This window comes from Ursus americanus, chromosome 12 (genome assembly GCF_024610735.1).
Source record: "Ursus americanus isolate L20-20 chromosome 12, mUrsAme1.1.p, whole genome shotgun sequence".
In the NCBI taxonomy this organism is placed as follows: Eukaryota; Metazoa; Chordata; class Mammalia; order Carnivora; family Ursidae; genus Ursus; species Ursus americanus.
The window spans coordinates 64,156,876-64,179,046 of record NC_142138.1 but is presented as its reverse complement, the minus strand read 5'-3'; the positions used below and the strand labels follow the sequence as shown (position 1 = coordinate 64,179,046).

Below are 22,171 nucleotides of genomic sequence, written 5' to 3'. Positions count from 1 at the left end.
AACGCAAAGGAATGGATCTGTGAAGGAGGAGAATTTTGCGAAAGAGAATGAGAAGAAACAGAGTGTTATGAAAGGGACGAAGAAAATCTTGCGTCACGAGGCCAAGGAAAAAGGAAGTTTCAAGAAGAAAGGATTGGGTTGACAATTTCAAATACCACGGGAAGGACAAGGCAATTAAGCCATGAGTTAATCAACAAGGAGATCATCACTATTGCCGAAAATGTCACTCAGCAGCAGAGAGAATAATGGCTGTTACCATGTCTGAGCATCTGCTTGATGCATCAGGCATTGTCCTGGACACATCACATATGTCACCACCTTTACAGTGCACAGCAGCAGTTTAGGGATGAGGTCCCCAGACTTGGAGAGATTGAGTGACTTGCCCAAAGTGAAGCCGCTCGCCAGTGCCTGTCATGTGGAAATGATTTCAAAGGCTCTTGAACACAATGTCTTGAGAGAACAGAAGTCATAAAAGAAGATACGTGACCCAGCAGGGCTTTTGCCCAGGCTGTGTCCTTTTTTTTCCTTTTTTTTTTTTTTTTTTTACCTCTGCTCTTTCACCAACTGACGAGGTAAATTATATTTGGCGATAATCAGATTCTCTCTTATACCTTAACATGTTAAACCAAGAGGATAAATGTATTCTAATGGAATTGACATTATTCATATCAGTAAGGGAGACAGTCCAAACTGAATGATCAGTAAGGCACGGGCAGTGACCAATCCAAAGAATGCCTCCCTCTCCACAGGAGCCGGTCCGAGAAGCTCCCCGTTTTACCTTTCAGTTGCTGGGTGGTGGGGACTTATGGGAAGAGGGGGTAGGGGCGTGGAGCAATAGTTATTGGTAGTCAGCGTGGAGGTATGTCAATGTTTTAACAACCAGTGTGGCCATCCCATGTGTACTAACTTCCTGTAATCTGGATATCGGTTTTATACAGTGCTAATTTATACAGTCAAAACATGGGGGGAAAGCATGTTATGTTTTAACTCTATAACTTACCCAAAATAGGAGAAATTGTTTGTTTTTAAAGCAGGGATTACTTTCCTATGGTGTTTACCTGGTAAAGTGATGGCTATCATCAGTGAGTGAGAGACAGCAGAAGCCCTCGCGGGGCCACGTGTGCATAGGGAATTGCTGACGTATACTTCTACTTTGCACTGATAAACTCCTGCTTCTTCCTCGCTGGCATCATGGATTAGGAGTTGAGAACGAAATAAAGACTGGAAAACCTTTGTCTTCTTTTGGAACTGAGATAGGAAATCCCCCCACTCAATAGTGCCATTATGGGTGATTCGAACAAGTGGATGAAAGACTTGAGATCTTGCCGGCTGGAACTGCCACGTCACGGCGAGCAGCACCCCGAGGCTGGTGTAGTCAGCCTCTGCCACGCAGGACAGGCCAAAGGTCTTGGCTAATTCCACTTGGGGTTGACGGCTCATCAGCTTAACCCGTAAGCTGGACTCTGTGGGCAGAAATAAATGGGAAACGCCATGGTCAATGTGTTTATCAAATCCAAGTTTTCCTACTCACCACCTCTTCACATGGAACTGTGCATTCAGACGTTGGGAGCATCAGCTCTTTGGGGCTCAAAGTTGACTCACAGTACAGTCTGTCCTGAATGCTGTCCTCAATTTTCCTAAGTTGATCCTCTTCTAAGAGCGTTCCCAGCAGTGACAACAAACAGGCAGTGTTTCTCCAGCCTGCTGCTTAGACAGCTGCTCCTGAGTGGGTGGAGTGCTCCGCCCCCCATCTCCCCCACAACGGGTGGCTGCCCTCCCCTTATTTCCACTCATGGGCTCTGCGTTCCTCCTTTGCACAGGCTTGAAGAGACCGTGCAAGCCCAGGGCTGCAGCGACAGAAGCCTGGATGTATGAGGCTCAGGTCCAGCGGGCACAGGTCCTCTACAGGTCTACTCCCGTTCATAGGCTTTTGTGTTCAGCTTTGACTAACAACTGACAAGTGGCACCCTACAGAGGATCCTTACAGAGATGAGTCAACTTTAGAGATTAGTGGACAGACATGGCAGCCAGAGACTACGCTCTGTGTCCTGGGCTGTACGCGCCACAATGAGGGGTTTCGGGATGACACATCACCAAATTCCACCGCATCTCACTGCCAAGGAAGGTACCGCGGATACATGTAAGTTTAGAACAGGAGTTCTTTGACACTTACGAAGAGACTGGACAGTGACTGCCAACTTCTGAGTCCAGCTCCGACCTCTGGCCTGGTTCCAGGCACCCTCAGACACTCTGCACTCATACACGCCACTGTCTGTGCTGCTGGTGGAGCTGATCTCCAGCTGGAAGGTGGCCCAGTCCATTTTCTGCAGCCTCGTGGGGCTCTGGTTATGGAGTTCCTCGGAGGAAGTGCCCAGGCGCACGGTACCGTCCTGCTGCACGCCAGCCACAAACTCCGGCTGCGTCTGGCCTCGTGGGAGGCGCCAAAATTCCATGGACAGGAGACTCTCAGCCCCATCGGCCTTGCAGAGAAGGGTTAATGCCTCTCCTTCCCACACTGCTTGCTGCTTGTTCTTGGTAGATAAGACCACATTTCTTGCTGTGGATTACAGATTTGAGAGGGGGAAAAAAAAGGATTTCAAGTAAATGAAAATTTTTCTAAAACACGGTGAAATCTCTTTAATTAGGCCTCGACTAGTTTGTGACAAATCAGATCAGGCTGTTGACTGCTGTTACCACCCCCGGAAAAGAGATTTGCAAAACACTTAAATAGTGGGAACAAGACAGCAGAAAAAAAATCAGGAGAACTTATTTACACTTAAACAATTTATAATTTGCCGTTCTTTTTAGTGATTTGTTAAATCAGTCCTTCATTAAGCACATCGAGTTGGGAAAACATCTGGTAATATTTTGTTAGATTAATTAGGGTGGGTGTGTGAGCCTGGAAGTAATGAAGCTATGTTTATTTAAATTTTTAGTTTTTTGGAATTTTATCTTTCACAGATCAAAATATTCCTCTCCCTACTTATCTTTCCCTAATTAGTATGTGTTTTGAACAGGAAAGGAGTATTGGTAATTAGATTTCTGTGCAAAAACTACCATTAGGGGTGCCCGGCTGGCTCAGTCCATAGAGCATGAGACCCTTGATCTCAGGGTCATGAGTTTGAGCCCCACGTTGGTTGTAGAGTTTATTTAAAAAAAAAAAAACAACAACACAAACAAAATACCACCATTAAAAACAATTACTTGGGGGATAATACACTCATAGATAGATTTCTCTTTTTCAAATCACATATTCTCATATATATACCATTGGTTGAAGGGAGATCCTTCTTATACCTGAACTATAATGTTAAACTACAAAATACAAATCTGGCTCCCAGATGGGACATTCAAGATATGCAGAAATGCAAACATTCATTCAACAGGTACTTCCTGTGCAAGGCTTTGTCCTGGGTGCTTTGTGGGCAAAGCAAAGACACCTCGGTAGCTCATGTATCTCAGGTTTAAGGCCAAGGTCCTGGGCCATCAGAATTATGTTGGGCGACAGTTATCCTCCCTGACCCTCGATTTTCTTTCCTGTATATACGAATGTAATAATAGCATCTATGTTATTGCGCTGTTGGGACGACTATAAGTGGTACATGCCAAAGGGCTTAGCCTGGCTGGCCAGGGAGAGTACTCAGTAAAGGGGAGCTATTAGCATTGGTCGTAATGACAGGCACTTAGTGAAAGTGAGGTAGTTCAAAGCCAAAAGAGAGAAAACAAAATAGAATGGGATGAGAAATCTAAATAGGATCTAAATGAATTGGCAAATTGTTCCTCCCTGCTAAGGAAGGAGTTCCGTTTTCTCCTGCCCTATGTATATCTGTATGTAAGTTACAAAGGCAGATGAAGGTCGATGTCCACAATAAGTTTAATACATGTCTTGAGGGGCGCCTGGGTGGTTCAGTGGGTTAAGCGTCTGCCTTCGGCTCAGGTCATGATTTCAGCGCCCTGGGATCAAGCCCCACATCGGGCTCCCTGTTCAGGGGGGAGTTTGCTTCTCCCTCTCCCTCTGCAGCTCCCCCTGCTTGTGCTCTCTCTCTCTCTCTGTCAAATAAATAAATACCATCTTTTTAAAAAATACATGTATTTAATATTTTAATACATTTAATACTATTAAATAATTAAATGATTGTTATTAAGTAATTAAATAATTATTATTTAAATAATATTTAATAGTCTATATCTATATCTATCTAGATGCAAACCTGCTTCCAGATTTTGGGTAGTGGAGGCAGGATTATACTTGACGTTCTTTTTGGTTTTTTTTTGTTTTTTTTTTCTTTAAGATTTTTATTTATTTATGCGACAGAGAGACAGCCAGCGAGAGAGGGAACACAGCAGGGGAGTGAGAGAGGAAGAAGCAGGTTCCCAGCGGAGGAGCCCGATGTGGGACTCTATCCCGGAACGCCAGGATCACGCCCTGAGCCGAAGGCAGACGCTTAACGACTGCGCTACCCAGGCGCCCCTTGACGTTCTTTTTGAGTTAAAAATTGACTCATAACTGATGTTTAGAAAATAAAGAGGAAATTATTACTCATAATCTCACTACTTGAATATAACCATTATGGTTAGTTTCAACTAACATCATTTTTTTTTATGGTTTTTTCTTATATGTTAGTCACCATACAGTACATCCCCGGTTTCCGATGTAAAGCTTGATGATTCATTAGTTGCGTATAACACCCAGTGCACCATGCAATACGTGCCCTCCTTACTACCCATCACCAGTCTATCCCATTCCCCCACCCCCCTCCCCTCTGAGGCCCTCAGTCTGTTTCTCAGAGTCCTCAACTAACATCATTTTTTTAAAAGAAAAACATGAGGTTTCCTTGTTCATTACAGTCATTACTGCCTCTTGGTAAGAAGTAATAATCTTATCAAGTGTGTGTAAGTTACACATTCACAGTGTTAGTGAGTACCCCCTTGTGTTTGAAATACTCATCAAATATGAATTTCATGATAAAACTCTGTTCATACTTTGGTTTGACTTTCAAAACTGAATGCTCAACAGGATCCTTAATAACTTTGCTAATAACTTTTTCTGTTTCCACATATCAGGCCCTGTTTGGACTCCAGTCTACACAAACAAATGTTTTTAGCTTTAGAAGACCATCCTACTGATAGGCTTACAATCTGTGTGCCACAAAGCACACCTTCAGATCCCTTTGGCATAGATTCCCACATGCTGAATTTAAGAAAGGTTTACAAATATGTTTCAGCAGAGACTGAGATGAATGAAGCAGAGATTTAGCTACGTGTAAATATGTAAACCCGCCTACACAGTTCTTCCTGAATCCTAGAAAGTTAGACCAAATGTTTAGTGTGAAAACTAACACCAACACACTTCCTGGCGTGCCACTCTAGGCCAAAGCTGGTGTGCCTTCGTTACTAGCAAATGGGGCGACAGAGAAGAGCGTGAAAGGGAAATTTATCTATCTTTGGAGATGCCGCCAATGAGAAGGTGAAACAAGGGTATCTCTATTTTTAGTTGGGTTTTGTTCTGTGCTCTTGGGCAGTTAATCTTTCTAGACTTTGAATATAATACCTAGCCCAGAGCATCCTAATATTAGTTGTAGGTTTGTCTGTTTTCTCTTCACACAAAAAGCACTGAGTGTTCAACCAAGTTGAAGGTCATCCAACCTTCATAAACTTGAAACGAGAGCTGAGTGGCCTTCCCCATTCGTGCCTCTGATACTCAGACCCGTTTGGACAGGCATATCACGTTACAGCAAAATGCAGGGAATAGAGTCTGCCTGCTACCATTTACCTCTTCATTTCTTATTCTGAGCCATCCTTGGATGCAGAATTAAGACCTACTATCATTCTCTGTGTGGGTTAAGATAATAGAGGATGGACAAAGGCATTTGAAAGATGTTTAGGGGCGGGGGGCATAATGTAGGTGTTTGATCCCCAGGAAGGAGGCTAAGTGTCATTCTTTCCTCTTAACATACTCATATCACACAGATAACAAAGAGAAGACAGAGAGTTTCATTAATACAGGCATTTTCCGCTCAGAAAAAAAAACCCAATGTACAGAAATGAAGACTGATCACAAATAGCATCAACGAATCGAAGACAGCAAGAAGGGACTTCAGGACAATCTAATTGTATGTCATTATTTTATATGTGAGGAAGCTGAGATTTAAAGAAGTTAAGGGTTGTGTCTGTGGTCACAGCCCATTTAAAGGCCCAGAAATAAGACTTAAGTCTTCAGCTAGTTTGGTTGCTTTTCTTTCTTCCACCTCAAAGCGATCTGACTGACACCCGACTCTTCGGGGGGAGGCCACTGTGTCCATGGATGCATCCTGGACTCACAAAGGAGGGAAGCAGAGAGCAGCCCTGGCATGTCTGGTTCTGACTTCACGTACCTGCTGGCGTTCTCAGATGCACATGGCGGTCGGGTGACTGCTTGCGCTGAAGCACCTGCCAGGAGCCCATCGGAGCTCTCGCCATCTCTGCCACGGCACATCTGTAGACACCTTCATCCTCGGGGCCCGCAGAGAAGATCTTGAGAGCAAAAGCCTTGGGGCTGAACTTTGAAACCTGGAGCTGTCCCTGACTTGCTCTCTCTTTGTAGTCTCCTTTCAGGTCCAGAACACCCCCGGCGTCGATGCGGGCTATCTCATTACCATTGAAGAACCAAACACCCTGAAGCTGTGGGTCCCGGCCACCGCCTCCGACCAGGCAGACCAGTTCTAAGGATTTCCCTGCAGTAAATGTGCTCTCAGCTGAAATGTTGACTTGAAAATCTCTCACTAGGAAACAAAAGCAACGCAGGTATTTAGAGAAGCCACAGCATCTGTCCTTTTGGGACCACAGAGAGATAATACCCCTGTAAGGATAGTATGGGGATTGAATTTCATGTGGGAGTTGAGCTCTGAGGAGTAGGTCAGCCAAAGAAATGCCTAGAATCAAAAATGTCCTGGACTATTCCTTCAATCATTCAGAAAGAACAGCATACATAGTTTTCTGAATGCAATCCCGTTAAGCAAGACGTATGCATAGAAGTATAAAGTATACAGTAATGTATCTTTTTTGAATAAAAAATATTTTATAATATGTTGAACTACTGTAAATTGTGATTTCTTTGCTCTCTTTTTTTTGGCTAAGAACATCCAGTGGAATTTTCCTAAGTTAAAGCACATGTGATGTGATGTATGGCAAGTCCACAGCTAACATAATACCTAACAATGAAAAGCTGGAAGTTTTTCCTCTAAGATCAGGAAAAGACAAAGAGGTCCACTCTCACCACTTCTATCTGACATACTGGAAGCCTTAGCCAGAGCAATTAGTCAGGAAAATAAATAAATAAATAAAGGGCATTCAAGCCAGAAGAATGAAGTAAAATCATCTGTTTGCAGATGACGTGATCTTATATATAGAAACCCCAAAAGACTCCACCAAAAAACTGTTAAAATTAATGATTTCAGTAAAGTTGCAGGACACAAAATCAACATACACAAAAAAAAATCAGTTCCATTTCTATACGCGAGCAACATGGTACTGGAAAAAGACATTAAGAAAACAATTTCCACAGATGGCCAATAAACACATGAAAAGATGTTCAACACCGCTCATCATCAGGGAAATGCAAATCAAAACCATGATGAGATACCACTTCGCACCTGTCAGAACAGCTATTCTCAAAAAGACAAGAAATACCAAGTGTTGGAGAAGATGTGGCAACAGGGCAACACTTTTACACCACTAGTAAGAATGTAAATTGGTGCAGCCAATATTGAAAAGAGTATAGAGATTTCTCAGAAAATTAAAAATAGGGCGCCTGGGTGGCTCAGTAGGTTAGACGGCCAACTCTTGGTTTCGACTCAGGTCTGATCTCAGGTTCGTGAGATGGAGCCCTGCATCAGGCTCTGTGTGCAGCGTGAAATCTGCTTGTCCCTCTCTCTCCCCCTCTGCTCCTCTCCATGAGTTCTCTCTCCCTCTCTCTCACCCAAATAAATAAATAAAATCTTTTTTAAAAAAACTAAACTAAAAATAGGATTACCATATGATCCAGCTATTCCACTTCTGGGCATTTATTCAAAGAACATAAAAACACCAAGAAGATACATGCACCCCTATGTTCACTGCAACCTTATTTGTAATAGTCGACATATGGAAACCACCTAAGTGTCCATCAATGGATGAAGGGATAAAGAAAATGTGGTATATACACACACACAAAGGAATACTACTTAGCCATAAAAAGAAGGAAATCTTGCCGTTTGCAACACCATGGATGGACCTCGAAGGTATTACTCTAAGTGAATTAAATCAGGCAGAGAAAGACAAATACCATAGGATTTCACTTATATGTGGATTCTAAAAACCAAAACAAATGAACAAACAAAACAAAACAAAAATAAACTCATAGAGACAGAGGAAAGATTTGTGGTTCCCAGAGGGGGAGGGTGTTGGGGAGTAGGCGAAATGGGTGAAGGGGCTCAACTGTATAGTGATGGATTGTAACTAGACTTATGGTGCTGATCACTTGTAATGTATGTAAGTATCAACTTACAGTGTTGCACACCTGAAACTTATATAATGTCGTATGCTAATTTTATCTCAGTAAAAAAACTCATTTGCAATAATGTCAAAAAGAAGAAAATACTTAGGAATAAATTTAACCAAGGAGGTGAAAGACATGTGCACTGAAAACTGTAAAATATTAATGAAAGAAATTAAAGATACAAATAAATGGAAATATATCCTGTGCGCATGGGTTGGGAGAACTAATAACATGTGTTGGTAGAGGATGTGGAGAAATGGATGGGGAGGACGTGCACTGTTAATGGGAAGGTAACAAATGGTGTGGAGGTTTCTCAAAAATTAAAAGTAGAACTACCATATAATCCAGTGATCCTGCTTCTGGGTATATATCCAAAGGACAATGAAATCAGGATCTCAAAGACATATCTGCATTCCCATATTTATTATTAATGATAGCAAAGATATGGACACAACCTAAGAGTCCACTGATGGATAGATGAATGAAGAGAATATATATACACACACACACACACACACACACACACACACTGAAATATTATTCAGCCATGAGAGAAAAGGAAATCCTGCTATTTTCAACAACATGGATCACCCTTGAGGACATTAGGCTAAGTGAAAGAAGCCAGACACAGAAAGACAGATACTGCAGGAACTCACTTATATGTGGCATCTAAGACTGCTGAGCTCATAAAAGCAGAGAGTAGAATGGTGGTTGCCAGGATCTGGGGAAGGGGGCACGGGGGAGATATTGATCAAAGGGTACAGAGTTTCCCTTATACAAGACAAGTTCTATAGATCTAATGTATAGCATGGCAACTGCAGTTAATGATACTGTGTTGCATACTTGAAATTTGCTGAGAATAGAGATCTTAAATGTTCTCACCATACACACATGCACACACCCACTACACACAAAAAATAATGATGTGAGATGATGGATATGTTAATTAGCTTGATTGTGGTAATATGTGTATCAAAACATGTACACCTTAAATATACACAATTTTTGTCAAAATAAATAAGTAAAAATAAATAAAGACTGTTTTACATAAAAAATTGTTCTCAAAGAGAAAAAAAAAAAAACACATGCGATGTGACCTCACAGAACTCACTGAGTATAATGTGGACACTTAACATGTCCAACAGGACAATTTTTTAATGAAATAGAATAACACTCTTCCTAAAACAACAACAACAACAAATAATAATATTAGGGGCGCCTGTGTGGCTCAGTCAGTTAAGCATCTGCCTTTGGCTCAGGTCATGATCTTGGGTCCTGGGATCGAGCCCCGCATCAGGCTCTCTGTTCAGTGGGGAGTCTGCTTCTCCTTCTCCCTCTACCTGCTGCTTCCCCTGCTTGTGCTCTCTCTCTCTGTCAAATAAATAAATAAAATACTGAGAGAAGAAAGAAAGAAAAAGAAAGAAAGAAAGAAAGAAAGAAAGAAAGAAAGAAAGAAAGAAAGAAAGAAAGAAAGAAAATCTTCAGTGATCTACCATTGGATCCCTGCTTTTAGCATGAATATGTGTGGTTTTCAAAACCTCTTCCTACAGGACCATTGCTTATGTAGAGAAAACAGGAATAACACCGAGGCTTCCGCTTGCTTTGATGAAAATGCCAATGGATCGTGAAGAGTAACACCATCCCAAGCAGGAAATGGGGTCAGGTGGAAGGAAATACTGGCAGTGACTAAGACAAGGCTCCATGTTGGAAACTGGAGCTACCCTGAGGCCCAGATGTCTGTGGTGTGGAGGCTTTGGAGAGACACACCTGCTTCGAGCACCAGCTCCACCTCTCACCAGCATTTTGCATGTCTGAGGCTCAGGTTCCTTGTTTTAAATGGGGAGTCGACCACTTGCCCCATAGGGTGAGGACTAAATGAGGTCAGATAGAGAAAGTCGGTAATGTAGATAAAGTGCTTACACAGGGCTTGGCAAGGATGGCAGCAAAACCATTTTCATGCAGGACTTGTGGAATCTGTCTAACCATTCTAACCATTCAACAGATCTTATCCCATAGAAAACCTGCCGTGGACAGACCCTAAATCATATGTCCCTCCTCTTATTTATGCTTCCCAGATACCAAAACCAAAGAGTATTCAAACTTTCTAAATGGTTTTTTTAGACCTGCCAAAAAATTAGAAAAAAGCCAAAAAGATATCCCATAAATACCCACCATCCACATACTTACGAATTTCTTGAGAAGATCATTACCTGTTGGTCGGATCCTCAGAGCTGTTTGAGCTGTCTGCTTTCTCGTGATTAAAGTCCAGGTTTCATCTGGATCCTGAATCCATTCAGTTGCCTCACAGAACAGCTGGCCTTGATCTGAGGGCTGGAGGCTCCCTATGGACAGCCTGAAGGTGCTGACCCCAAGCTTGCCGAGCTGGACGTCACCAGCCGCAAACCTCTCTGTATATGAGGGCCCAGGGATCAACGTGAAATCTTTGGAGAGGGAAATAATCTTGGTAGTTTGGTTTCTTCCTCCATCCTGCATCAGGTACCAGGTGACAGAGAGGTGGGTGTGCTGAGCTGTGGCTTTGGAGGCTTCACAGGTAAGTTCTAATGATTCACCTTCCTCCTTACCGAGAGTCTGGGAACCCATGGTGGCAGAGAGGGTATCTGGAATAACTGGAAGCAAAGGCATAATGATAACCGACTGGCCCAGTAACCTGTCAGACAAGCCTGCTTGAATGAAGATGGGGCCCTGACCCACCATCCGTAAAGCACATACTTCGAGTTGCTTTTCCACCAGCCCTATGCTTTCCCTATTGCCAAGGGGAACATTGGCATCTGTATACATAGTCTGTGGAACTTGGCAAAACTAATGGCTCAGTGATGTATTGACCCTGACTTTACGTTTTTAGCATAGGCTGTGACCAATTTAGCTACTCAGACACAGAGTATTTAAAAGGGAAGAGCGCTGGGAGCTAGAAGACCTAGATTCTGATCCTAAATCTGTCCCTGTTTGACTACAGGAATTGGAGCAAGTCACTTCACTTCCTTATGCCTTAACCTGCTTCTTTGTAAAGTTCTGAAATAATCTCTTGTAATCATTCAGAGCCAAAACGCAACCCTTACCAAAGTTTTGGTAACCATCCTACTACCCTATCATTGTGTTCTTCCTCAGAGGAAATCACACAGCCTAAGTTTATGGGAAAACAACACTTAGATTCAATCCACGAAGATTTATTGAGCAACTACTCAGGGCTAGTCACTGTGCTGGGGGCTGAGATAAGTATTCTCCTGGAGCTCGAGGTGAGGAAGGAGTCCTTTAAGTAGCCAAATACCACATACCCTGGGTGAGCGCTAATAATAGTGATGTGAATAGAACATCAAGAGGAAACAAAGACGGGAAAACTGCCTGAGACAGTCAGGACAGACTTCACAGGAGGTAAGACCTAAACTGGGTCCCCAGGTATACGTGGAAGTTGGCTAGACTGAAAAAGGGGTGCTAAGATATTCTAGGCAAAGGAGCAAAATGGTAATTGAAAGGACTGTGAATCTCTCTCTATGTAAATATGCTAGGGATTAGTAGTTTGGGAATATTCATTTCCAAGTGAATGTCTTGCCACTTGACCATATTAACATGGGTTCTCTTCGCAAGTTAATGTCCTGCCTCCAAGAAGAGACATGACGTGGGGAGAACTCTCAGAGTTTTGTTGGGTGCTGTTGCTACGATCACCCTGTGGCTAGCTGCGGACAAGGCCTTCGGAAGACCACCCGCTTTCTAATTCTTGGCAGCAAAGTTGACTGGAAGGATAAACTGAGAGTTTTAAAGAAGGGGAGATACCGATTTGTGACCCATCTGCAAAATATCCAGAGGGCTTCGAGGGCTCTCTTGCCAAAGCAAGGACATGACGCGAAGCCATGTCACCTGCCAAGGCACTGTGATGGCGGGGCTCTGGCTTCGGGGGGCTGGCCGGCACAGGAGGGCCCACGGCTTACCAATTAGCCTAGTCTTCGCGCTGTAATTGCCGTAGTATCTTTCGTCCGTGTTTGGCGTGTGACACTCATACTCGCCGGAATCCTTCAGCTGCAGCTCTGAGATGTGCAGGAAGACCGAGTTGCCCTGGACCCTCTCCACGTAGATCCCCCCGCTTCGCACACGCTGCGCGTACACCGCGTAAGAGAAGGCGGCATCCCTGGTGCTCACGATCTGGACTTCTTGGGTCGGGGCTTTGGGCAGGTACACAGACCACTGGAAATGCTGCTCAGCGGGTCCCTGGTGGCCAGTGACATTGCAGCCAATGCTGACGGGGTAGCCTGCCGCCCGAAACAGCGGTCCTTTCTGGACGGTTACTTCTCTCTGGCCAAGGCTGAGCTTAGCTTGCAAGGAGGAGAAAGAAAGGAGAATAAAAATAGATTAGGGCTCCAGTCCCCCGTGTGCCACCTTATTGCAGTGCCCTGTATTAGAGTTCTAGTAAATGAGATCACAGGTTATTAGCTATAATCAACTCAAATGTTCATACGTCTCCTTCGGGCTGAGGAGCAGGGGAATGGCTTGATGAGTTCGCTCTTCTCTCACAACTTCAACTTCCATAGCAATTCCTACTCACTTAAAAAAAAAAGGTTAGTTTCAACAGTATTATAATTACTATAACTGGCAACACTTAGCGCCCAGTGCTCTCTAAGGCCCCTTATTTAAAGTCAATACGATGCACGATAATTCACCTTTTACGTTATTTTATGGGAAAATTCAGCAAATTCGTTCTTCAGGCTCTCATTCCCGGGTACCTGTCGGGCTGTTCTCTCTGAGATTGCTGGAGAGGGGGAATCTACCCGCCGCCCGCGGTGCCACACTCTCTGTCTCGCTAGTTGGTTGGAACTATTTGTAGCTCCTGGCCAGGTCTGATGCAGGACTAGCTAAAATTAGCAGCTGACAAGGCAGCAGCACTTCCTCTCTATACTGTGGAGGGTTTTTTTGTTTTGTCATTTTTTAAAGAGCCACTACAGCTTTATTGAAAACTTCATAAAAGACAGCCTGTCGAGTCCGCCAGGATCTGGGCTCAAAGTCACTTTGGTTCTTCTGTGACCCAAATTGTTCAGTTGGGGCGACTATGGAGTGTTTCCTGTTGAGATACATCTCAGGTATTCGGTTTGAAGGAGAAAACATTCTCAAATGGCAACATTTTCTTTGACGTGCCCGTGTTCAAAATCAAGCATTTGCAGAAATGAAAAATGCATGTGTTTATGGATTAGGCTAATATAAAAGGCTAGTTTGTTGTCACAGAAAGAACAAAGAGCAAATGACAGAGATGCCCAAGGGTGTGCCCGATCTTTCACTAGGGGCCTGGGGCCCAGTGGAAGGAGAAGAGGAGGGGAAAGACATCAGAAGAGTCCCATGGGGAGCAGTTGCTGGTGTTGTGGAATGAACAGAATAGAGCTCAGAAGAAGATATGGAGGAGGGCACCTGGTGGCTCAGTCGTCAAGCACCTGCCTTCGGCTCAGATCATATTCCCGGGGTCCTGGGAACAAGTGGAACCAAAAGACTTGTTTAGGAATTAGGGAGCGATAAACTGGATTAGGGGAAAGGTTACATGAAGATTAATAGAAGGGGGTAAGGCTGGACAGGAATTTGGGGCCCAAATCATGAAGGTCTTGACTATCACTTCTAAAAGTTTGGACTTGACTGTTTAGGTGATGGGGAATCCACTGGAAGTGTTGGGAAGGTCTCAGGAAAATTAATCTGACAGCTGTGTAGGATGACGGAAGTTAGAAATAAACATTAGGAAATCATGGTAGCCCAGGAGAGAAGTGGTGACCGCAATAGGAATGCAAAGAAAGAGACTATAAGAGCCACGGTGGAGATAAAATCTAGAGAGTTTTTCAGTGTCTTGGATGCTTGGAGGTTAAGGGGTGGATGGAGGGATGGAAGGCAAGAAGAAATAAAAATGATGGTAGGTTTTATGAGGTCGACTGAGAGAATGATGATTCTGTTAATAGAAATAAGGGTATCATGGAGCACCTGGGTGGCTCAATCAGTTAAGTGTCTGACTCTTGCTTTTAGCTCAGGTCATGATCTCAGGGTTGTGAGATCAAGCCCTGCATCGAGCTCCATGCTCAGCACAGAGTCTGCTTGGGATTCTCTCTCTCCCTCTTCCACTGCCCCCCACCCTGCTCTCTAAATAAATAAGTAAATAAATCCTTAAAAAATAGAAATAAGGGTATCTGGAAGAGACTGTTGTGTTGAAGGGTAAGGGAGGAGAAAATTCTGTTTGATTTTGAAAATGCTAAATTTAAATACCATAAATTAAACAGGAAGGATATCCAGCAAACATTGGGAAATAATATTTAAGTGTATATATATATATTTGTACTTTGAAGTCTATTCAACCCTTTGAAAATCTTTGTAATCTAATCCTTTTAAGAAGTCTGTGATATTCGCACATTTAGCAATGACAAGCTTGTACCTGGTTGAGCCTGACTCGAACCTAGATTTGCAAATATGAAATCCCTGGCTGTCTCTATTGCTTCTCACTGCGTCCTGTGAATGCCTGTTCATAACCACGGAAGGTTCTGGGCCATGGGAGCAGATTAGGTTGGTTACAGTACTGGGCAGTGTTAGGGAACACGAGGAGGAGGGCTAAAGAGAGGTAGCTAGAGGGTCCTTCTATTTAGGGGACAGGGCGAGGAACACGCCCACAGAAGGAAGAGCCAGGGAGGTAGGAGAGCAGCCAGGACAGAGTAGCTTGGAAACCAAAGGAGGAAAAATGCTCCGCAAAAGGGCTCGTCTGCGGCTCCTGGGTGGCTCAGTCGGTTAAGTGTCTGCCTTCGGCTCAGGTCATGATTCCAAGGTCCAGAGATCGAGCCCTGCACTGGGCTCCTTGCTCCTCGAGGAGCCTGCTTCTTCCTCTCCTTCCCCCTGCTTGTGCTCTCTCTCTCTCTCTCTGTCAAATAGATAAATAAATAATCTTAAAAAAAAAAAAAAGGCCTTGTCCGCTTGCTGAATGCTGCTGTGAGGGTAAGGACCCTAATGTCAGGGGACAGTCCTTTTAGTTTGACGAGGGCGAGATCAGCAGAGATCTTTGTAAAGGAGATTTCAATAGAGCAGAGGCCGAGGATTTCAAGGATCAGAAGTGACTGCAGGGAGTGGAAACTACTTCAAGAAGTTTTGCGGAGCCGGGAAACAGGAGAATAGGGTGGCAGCTGACAAGAGTAGCTGAAAGGGGAGAGGCAGGGAGGGCCGGCTGGACATGCTTAAGAGCAGAGGAGCTGCAGAGGGGAGCGATGGATGACGCCAGAGAGGGTCATGAATGAAGGAAGGTCCTAGTAGAGGCGTGAGGTCACTAACATGAGTGGGAAGGTACTGCTTTCCCAGAAAAGTGAAGCAAAAGCGTGGAAATTTCATACGTATTTTTAATGTGGAAAGGAATGGCTGACAGAGGTCAACTCAAATGGCTATGCACTGGGACCATACGCTGAAGCATCTCTTATAAAGACAATCTCGGTGGGAGTTGTTGCACCTATTTCTCCTCCTCCTCGGGAGTAAAATACTTCAGAGGACTGTTCTGTTGTTTTCTCTTCTAACAGACAGAGGGTTAGAACCCTCTGCATAGCAGCTCAAATTCTCACTGACTGATGGACACACCGTACTGGGGCCACACTTTTGAAACCCAAACAATTCTCTGATGATACTGGCTTTTCTTCAGAAAGATCACTGGGATTGCCGAATTTACCACTACAGTATTATTTAAATGGAAGCTGTTAAGTTGGATTGTATAAAATGGCCCGTAACTAACCATTTTTTAAAAAGATTTATTTATTTTGACAGAGAGAGAGAGAGAGCACAAGCAGGGGCAGTGAAAGAGGGAGAAGCAGGCTTCCCACTGAGCAGGGAGCCCAACGTAGGGCTCGATCCCAGGACCCTGGGATCAGGACCTGAGCCGAAGGCAGATGTTTAACAACTGAGCCACCCAGGCGCCCCTAACTGACTATTTTTGATACACAAAAACAGCAACTTCAAATGATTCCACCTTATACAAGACCTACCTGGAGAATAGCAAACACAACAAGCAATATCTTTCTTTACACGTACAAAACCCCCATGCCCTTGAAGGCAGAAAGAACTTCCAACCAAAATATTTGCTTCTATGAGTACAGTCTCAGTAAGGTTGAAGAAAAAATGGGTCCCTCCGTAGCACCCTCCCACATGAATGGTTTTTATATGTAGGGCAGCTAGTCAGGGTGAGGGGTGGCAGATCTAGACCAGGGAGGCAAAGCTGAGTGCTAAGTCCAAGAGCTCATTTACCGATAACATTAACTCTTCAAGTGCCGTGTTCTAACAGAATTAATCAATCTTTATGTTTATTAAAAAAATTAATTTGGAGAAAGTATACCTTTGCTAAACAATGCAACCGGTCAATTGACTGGCATTTAATTTCCTCCCTTATTTATAATTTTCCCTCCATAGTTGTCAGGACAAATAGGAGGCTTCCAAAGTTCTTTCGAGTTCCTTCCTGATTTATGTGCCTTTCACATAAAAACCATGGTTCTATACAAAATGAATGCTTTAGAGTGAGTCAAAACTTAGAAGCAATAAATACATGTCCCAGTTTGGATAATTGTTTACGTGGGTTAAGGAAAAGCTTCCAGGTTCTCTTTTTTGCACCTGGTTACTACTTGCCTTCACCCCAGACTTCCAGCCTACTCACCAGAATTTAAAAAAAAAAAGAGTGTGAAGGAGAGAACTTGCAATATCTGACTTGTTGCACAATGTTCACCCTGTTTTCCCATCTACGCAAGCCAAACACACAGTCCAAATACACAAAGCGTGTCTACTTAAGAATCACACTCTAAATAAATAAATAAATAAATGAATAGAATTTTAAAATAAATAAACAAATAATCATACTCAACAACCAAACAGGACAAATAGGAACGTACCAGCCACCAAGCTTTCTATCTGTTAACACTTGCCAAGACAGTCTGGTGGGCATCCATCACCCAGCAACTAACCAATCCTCTTTTTTTTTTTTAATAATGATTTTTTATTATATTATGTTAGTCACCATACAGTATATCCCCGGTTTTCGATGTAAGGCTCGATGATTCATTAGTTGTGTATAACACCCAGTGCACCATGCAATATGTGCCCTCCTTACTACCCATCACCGGTCTATCCCATTCCCCCACCCCCCTCCCCTCTGAGGCCCTCAGTTTGTTTCTCATAGTCCATAGTCTCTCATGTTTCATTCCCCCTTCTGATTACCCCCCCTTTCTTTATCCCTTTCTTCCCCTACCGATCATCCTAGTTCTTATGTTCCATAGATGAGAGAAATCATATGATAATTGTCTTTCTCTGCTTGACTTATTTCACTTAGCATTATCTCCTCCAGTGCCGTCCATGTTGTAGCAAATGTTGAGAACTCGTTCTTTCTGATTGCTGAGTAATATTCCATTGTATATATGGACCACAACTTCTTAATCCAGTCATCTGTTGCAGGGCATCTCGGCTCCTTCCACGATTTAGCTATTGTGGACATTGCTGCTATGAACATTGGGGTGCATATGGCCCTCTCTTCACTACGTCTGTATCTTTGGGGTAAACACCCAGTAGCGCAATGGCTGGATCATAGGGTAGCTCAATTTTTAACTTTTTAAGGGACCTCCACACTGTTTTCCAGAGTGGCTGTACCAACTTGCATTCCCACCAACAATGTAGGAGGGATCCCCTTTCTCCACATCCTCTCCAACAATTGTTGTTTCTTTCCTTGTCTATTTTTGCCATTCTAACTGGCGTAAGGTGGTATCTCAGTGTCTAACCAATCCTCTTAACTAACCCTGCAGGCCACCTCTCACCCCATCAGGCCCCAGATCGGATCCCTACCTCACATGATCTAATGTCTGCGGAAACACGAGCCCGGTTCAGTTCAAGCCAAAGCTTCTGAAGCAAGCTGTTGTGCTGAAGGCTGTCACTTCTTCATGCTTTAGCCACAGCTCTGGCCACATTGCTGATTAAGTTCACTACGATCCCAGTCACTCAAGTCCCTGTACAAACTCAGTCTAGTCTCTACAGCAGTTCTTAACCTGGGTCCACACGCAGGATTAAAAGGTCCATAAACTCAAGTGAAAAAAAACCCTACATCTTTATTTTCACTAGTCTTAATGAAAATTTAGCATTTCCTTCAGTCATGAGGGTAGACAACAAACCACAGATATGTTCACATCACATTACAGTTGTTGCAGATATCTTAAAATATTATTCATACTCATTACTCCTTTGAAGTTTGGTGGTTAACAGACCACCTCTAGATCTTGTTATGGAATCTGTAAAGAAGCCAATAAATGACTACATCACCACTTAGAATGATGTTGATAATTGCATTTCAGTATGATGGACTTCCCCTATAATCCTGCACATTTTATTTTAGGCATTTAAACAATTATCCTAAGGCGGGATCTATAGGTCTCACTGGATGCTACAGGAACCCACAGCACAAAAAAAGTACCTGCCCCTGGTCTGGAACGATTCCATTTCCAGTCCAGGTCATCTGTTTTCCTGTTTACTTCCAAATCTCCCCTTTCTCCACCCTATTATAATATGTGTAAGTGCTCCTGGACCAGCTAAGACCTTCCATGTGCCCTTCAGCAGAGCCCAGTAAATCTTTTGGCCCCTTCTCAGTCCCTCAGAACGATTCCCACTTCAGCTCCCAGGATGTCCAGAACCTTCTTTTAGCTTCGCCTAAAACTACTAAGTGCTCTCATAAGCCCTTTCATCCAGCCACATCCCCAAGACAAACACATCAGACAAGACATAAGGTCACCTCTCAGTCTGGGGAGCTGAGTCCTCACTTGCTCCAGGGATGGTTTAGCCCAGGAGGGTAAGGTCAAGTCTGGGCAGCACAGACAAATGTGAACATTGGTGGGCCCAGGTTCACAGACTCAGCCAAGCATTGCACCTCCCTAGAACTCAAGGGCGCCGAGGTAGACCAGGAAACCATTATCGGTAAGTCAAAAATTAGAGCACACACCAGAGATGTGTGGCACAATTTTTGCCTGTAAATATCAAATTGTCCTTCTCCGCCACCCAGCAGCCTCCTGTTGACTAGCTCCTGGGACAACAGAGACATGCAGAATTATGACACTTACTCAGAAACAGAAAGAAAGATGCCACATGTGGGATGTGTGCCATTTGGCCCAGTACAGACCTTTCCTCGTGGTGTCACTGAAGTTGCTCAGACACTGAATGACAAATGCTGTGCCTTGCTACAAAGGTAAAGAGGAAGCAATGGTGTGGTTTGCAGCGCACTGAGAAACACAGATGGCTTGCAAAGAGCAAAACCATTTGCATCATATGGCTCTTTGCTAATCACTTGAATCTGGGTGAGAAAAGTGAGTGATCTTCATGGGTAAGTGTATACAGATAAAAATAAGAAAAGGTGGGCCTCATCCTGGCTAAATGTGCATCATTAGTCCATCACAAAAGAATGTAGGTAAACCAAATAAATAAAAAAAAATCAAGCAGAAATGTTCTCTTCTTAGCCCTTCCCTCTCCTTCCCTCTTGGGAAGAAGGGCCCCCGGAAAACACGAATGTGGGGAGACACGAGGTGGTGGTAATGGCAACAGTCTCTGGAGCCAGGCTGCCTGGGTTTGCATGCAGATTCTATTCGCAATATCTGTGTGATCTTAGAAAACTTACTAACACTCATCTGTAAAATGGAGATGCTAATAGTATGTACCCCATCAGATTGCCGTGTGGGTTGAATGAACTCATTCATGTCAAGCACTTAGAACGATATCTGGTACATAGTAAGTGCTGGGTGAATATCCACAGCCATCATGTGACATTTAAGTGAGTCTTCATCTGCCCAAGATGGGCCTGGCACCAAGATGGAGAGTAAATACCTAAATCTAACAGGTGGCACTGAACCCAGGCTAACTTATTCCTACTTAATCCTGGAAGACAAGATCATATAAGGAGGGGCTCACTGAAGACATTAGTTGCCTAGGTCAAGGATATATCTAGATAGGTCAGTAATAAACTGGTGTGCTTCAGGCCACAGTTTCAGGCAGATTCCTGCTCCATTCATCCATCCAACCATTTTTTTAGTACTTCTACATTTTGGGTGCTTTGGTAAATACTGCATGTACGAAGATGTTAACACCTCAGTCTTTGTTCTCAGGAAACTTCCACTTCGTCAGAGAACCACAATGCAAGGTTGCAAGCACAACCTTCACTGCAGCCCCTAAACGGAGTTAGAAAGGTTGGCCGGCAGGAGGGAAGGACAGGATGCACTGGGCTGGGCCAAATGAGACAACCAGGGAGGAAGGCGGGCAGTTCCGGGCAGTTACAGCTGGGGGAGAAGCAGCCTAGTGTGAGTAATGATGCACCAGCCACACCTTCCTGTTTGAGTAAAGCTTGAGGCTGGTATGAAGGGAACAGGGTCTATAGTGGTAGGCTGGGGCAGATCTTACTGGGCCGTGCATGCCAGGCCCAGGACCTTGGCCTTTATCCCACAGACAAGGGGAGCTTTTGAAGTCTTCTTCTCCTTCTCCTTCTCCTTTTTCTCTTTCTTCTTTTTCTTCTTTAGGAGGAGAACGGCCTGATTGGGTTTTCCATGTTGTGTATTGCTAACTGGTTGAAAGACGAGGGAGGGAAGCAAGGCTAGAAGCAAGAAGGCCAGTTACAGGATTTTTGCAGTTTTCCATATAAGCAATGATGAGGTCCTGAATTAGGGCATTTAAAATATCGTAGAGGAACAGCTAGAGACACATTTGGAATTAGAGGGTAGCCTCTGATCTTAGGACCTCCTGTCTGGGATGGTGGAGCATGTGGAGGCAAGCAGGAGCACGACTGGCTCTCACACGAGGTAAGTTAGGTGAGGTCGCGTAGGACAAATACAAATAAAGAGGTATGGACATTGGAAGGAGGGAGAGAGCATAGCTGATTTGAGGAGAATGGGAAATCAGGCCAATCTTCAGGGAAAAGTTAACATTTTAAGACAGAACTTATTTTCCCAATGGCCATTATAGTAGAGTAGGGTAACATTCAACAAATTCAGGTCTGGAAGCCTCTAAATTCTACCGTTTTTAAGTTTTCACTTTCTCCCCCTCTGGACTTATTTATTAGTGATGATATCTAAAAATTAGCACTCCAAGATTAGTCAAACTACAAATATTAATCTCTTCAGTGAAAAGCTCTGTACTTCCCTTTCCAAGGTACTATGCAAGGCTTCGTGGAAGATGAGCTATTCCCTCCAGGAGCTTGAAATTTAACTTAATAAACAACTTAGATAAGACACAGTAGCCAGGGGGGCCTGGGTGGCTCAGTCGTTAAGCGTCTGCCTTCGGCTCAGGTCATGATCCCAGGGTCCTGGGATTGAGCCCCGCATTGCATTGGGCTCCCTGTTCAGCAGGGAGTCTGCTTCTACTTCTCCCACTCCCCCTGCTTGTGTTCCCTCTCTCGCTGTGTCTCTCTCTGTCCAATAAATAAATAAAATCTTTAAAAAAACAAAAAACAAAAACAGTAGCCAGTTGGCATGAGCTCCTAACCACGTGGGTCTCTTCACAGCAACACTTGAGTGCCCTCACAACATGGCGGCTGGCTTCACCCAGACCAAGTGATCCAAAAGACACAGACCAAGGAGGAAGGTGCAGTGCCTTTTATGGACTAGTCTTAAAGTTACACGCCATCACTTCCACCTTAGTCTATTTGTT

General features: G+C 43.8%; 1 protein-coding gene across 1 annotated transcript in view; it reads right to left on the bottom strand.

Moving 5' to 3' along the window:
* The window catches only part of CD101 (CD101 molecule), a 36,204-nt gene extending 16,497 nt beyond the window's left edge, over positions 1 to 19,707 (bottom strand). The window contains exons 1-6 of the mRNA XM_045801417.2: positions 19,603 to 19,707; positions 12,460 to 12,840; positions 10,726 to 11,142; positions 6,375 to 6,761; positions 2,174 to 2,557; positions 1,059 to 1,463 (exon numbers count right to left, since the gene is read on the bottom strand). Coding sequence (XP_045657373.2) covers positions 1,059 to 1,463; positions 2,174 to 2,557; positions 6,375 to 6,761; positions 10,726 to 11,142; positions 12,460 to 12,840; positions 19,603 to 19,645 — 2,017 coding nt within the window. The 5' untranslated portion in view covers positions 19,646 to 19,707. The remainder of the gene's footprint in view (positions 1 to 1,058; positions 1,464 to 2,173; positions 2,558 to 6,374; positions 6,762 to 10,725; positions 11,143 to 12,459; positions 12,841 to 19,602) is intronic.
* Positions 19,708 to 22,171: the final 2,464 nt, after the last annotated feature.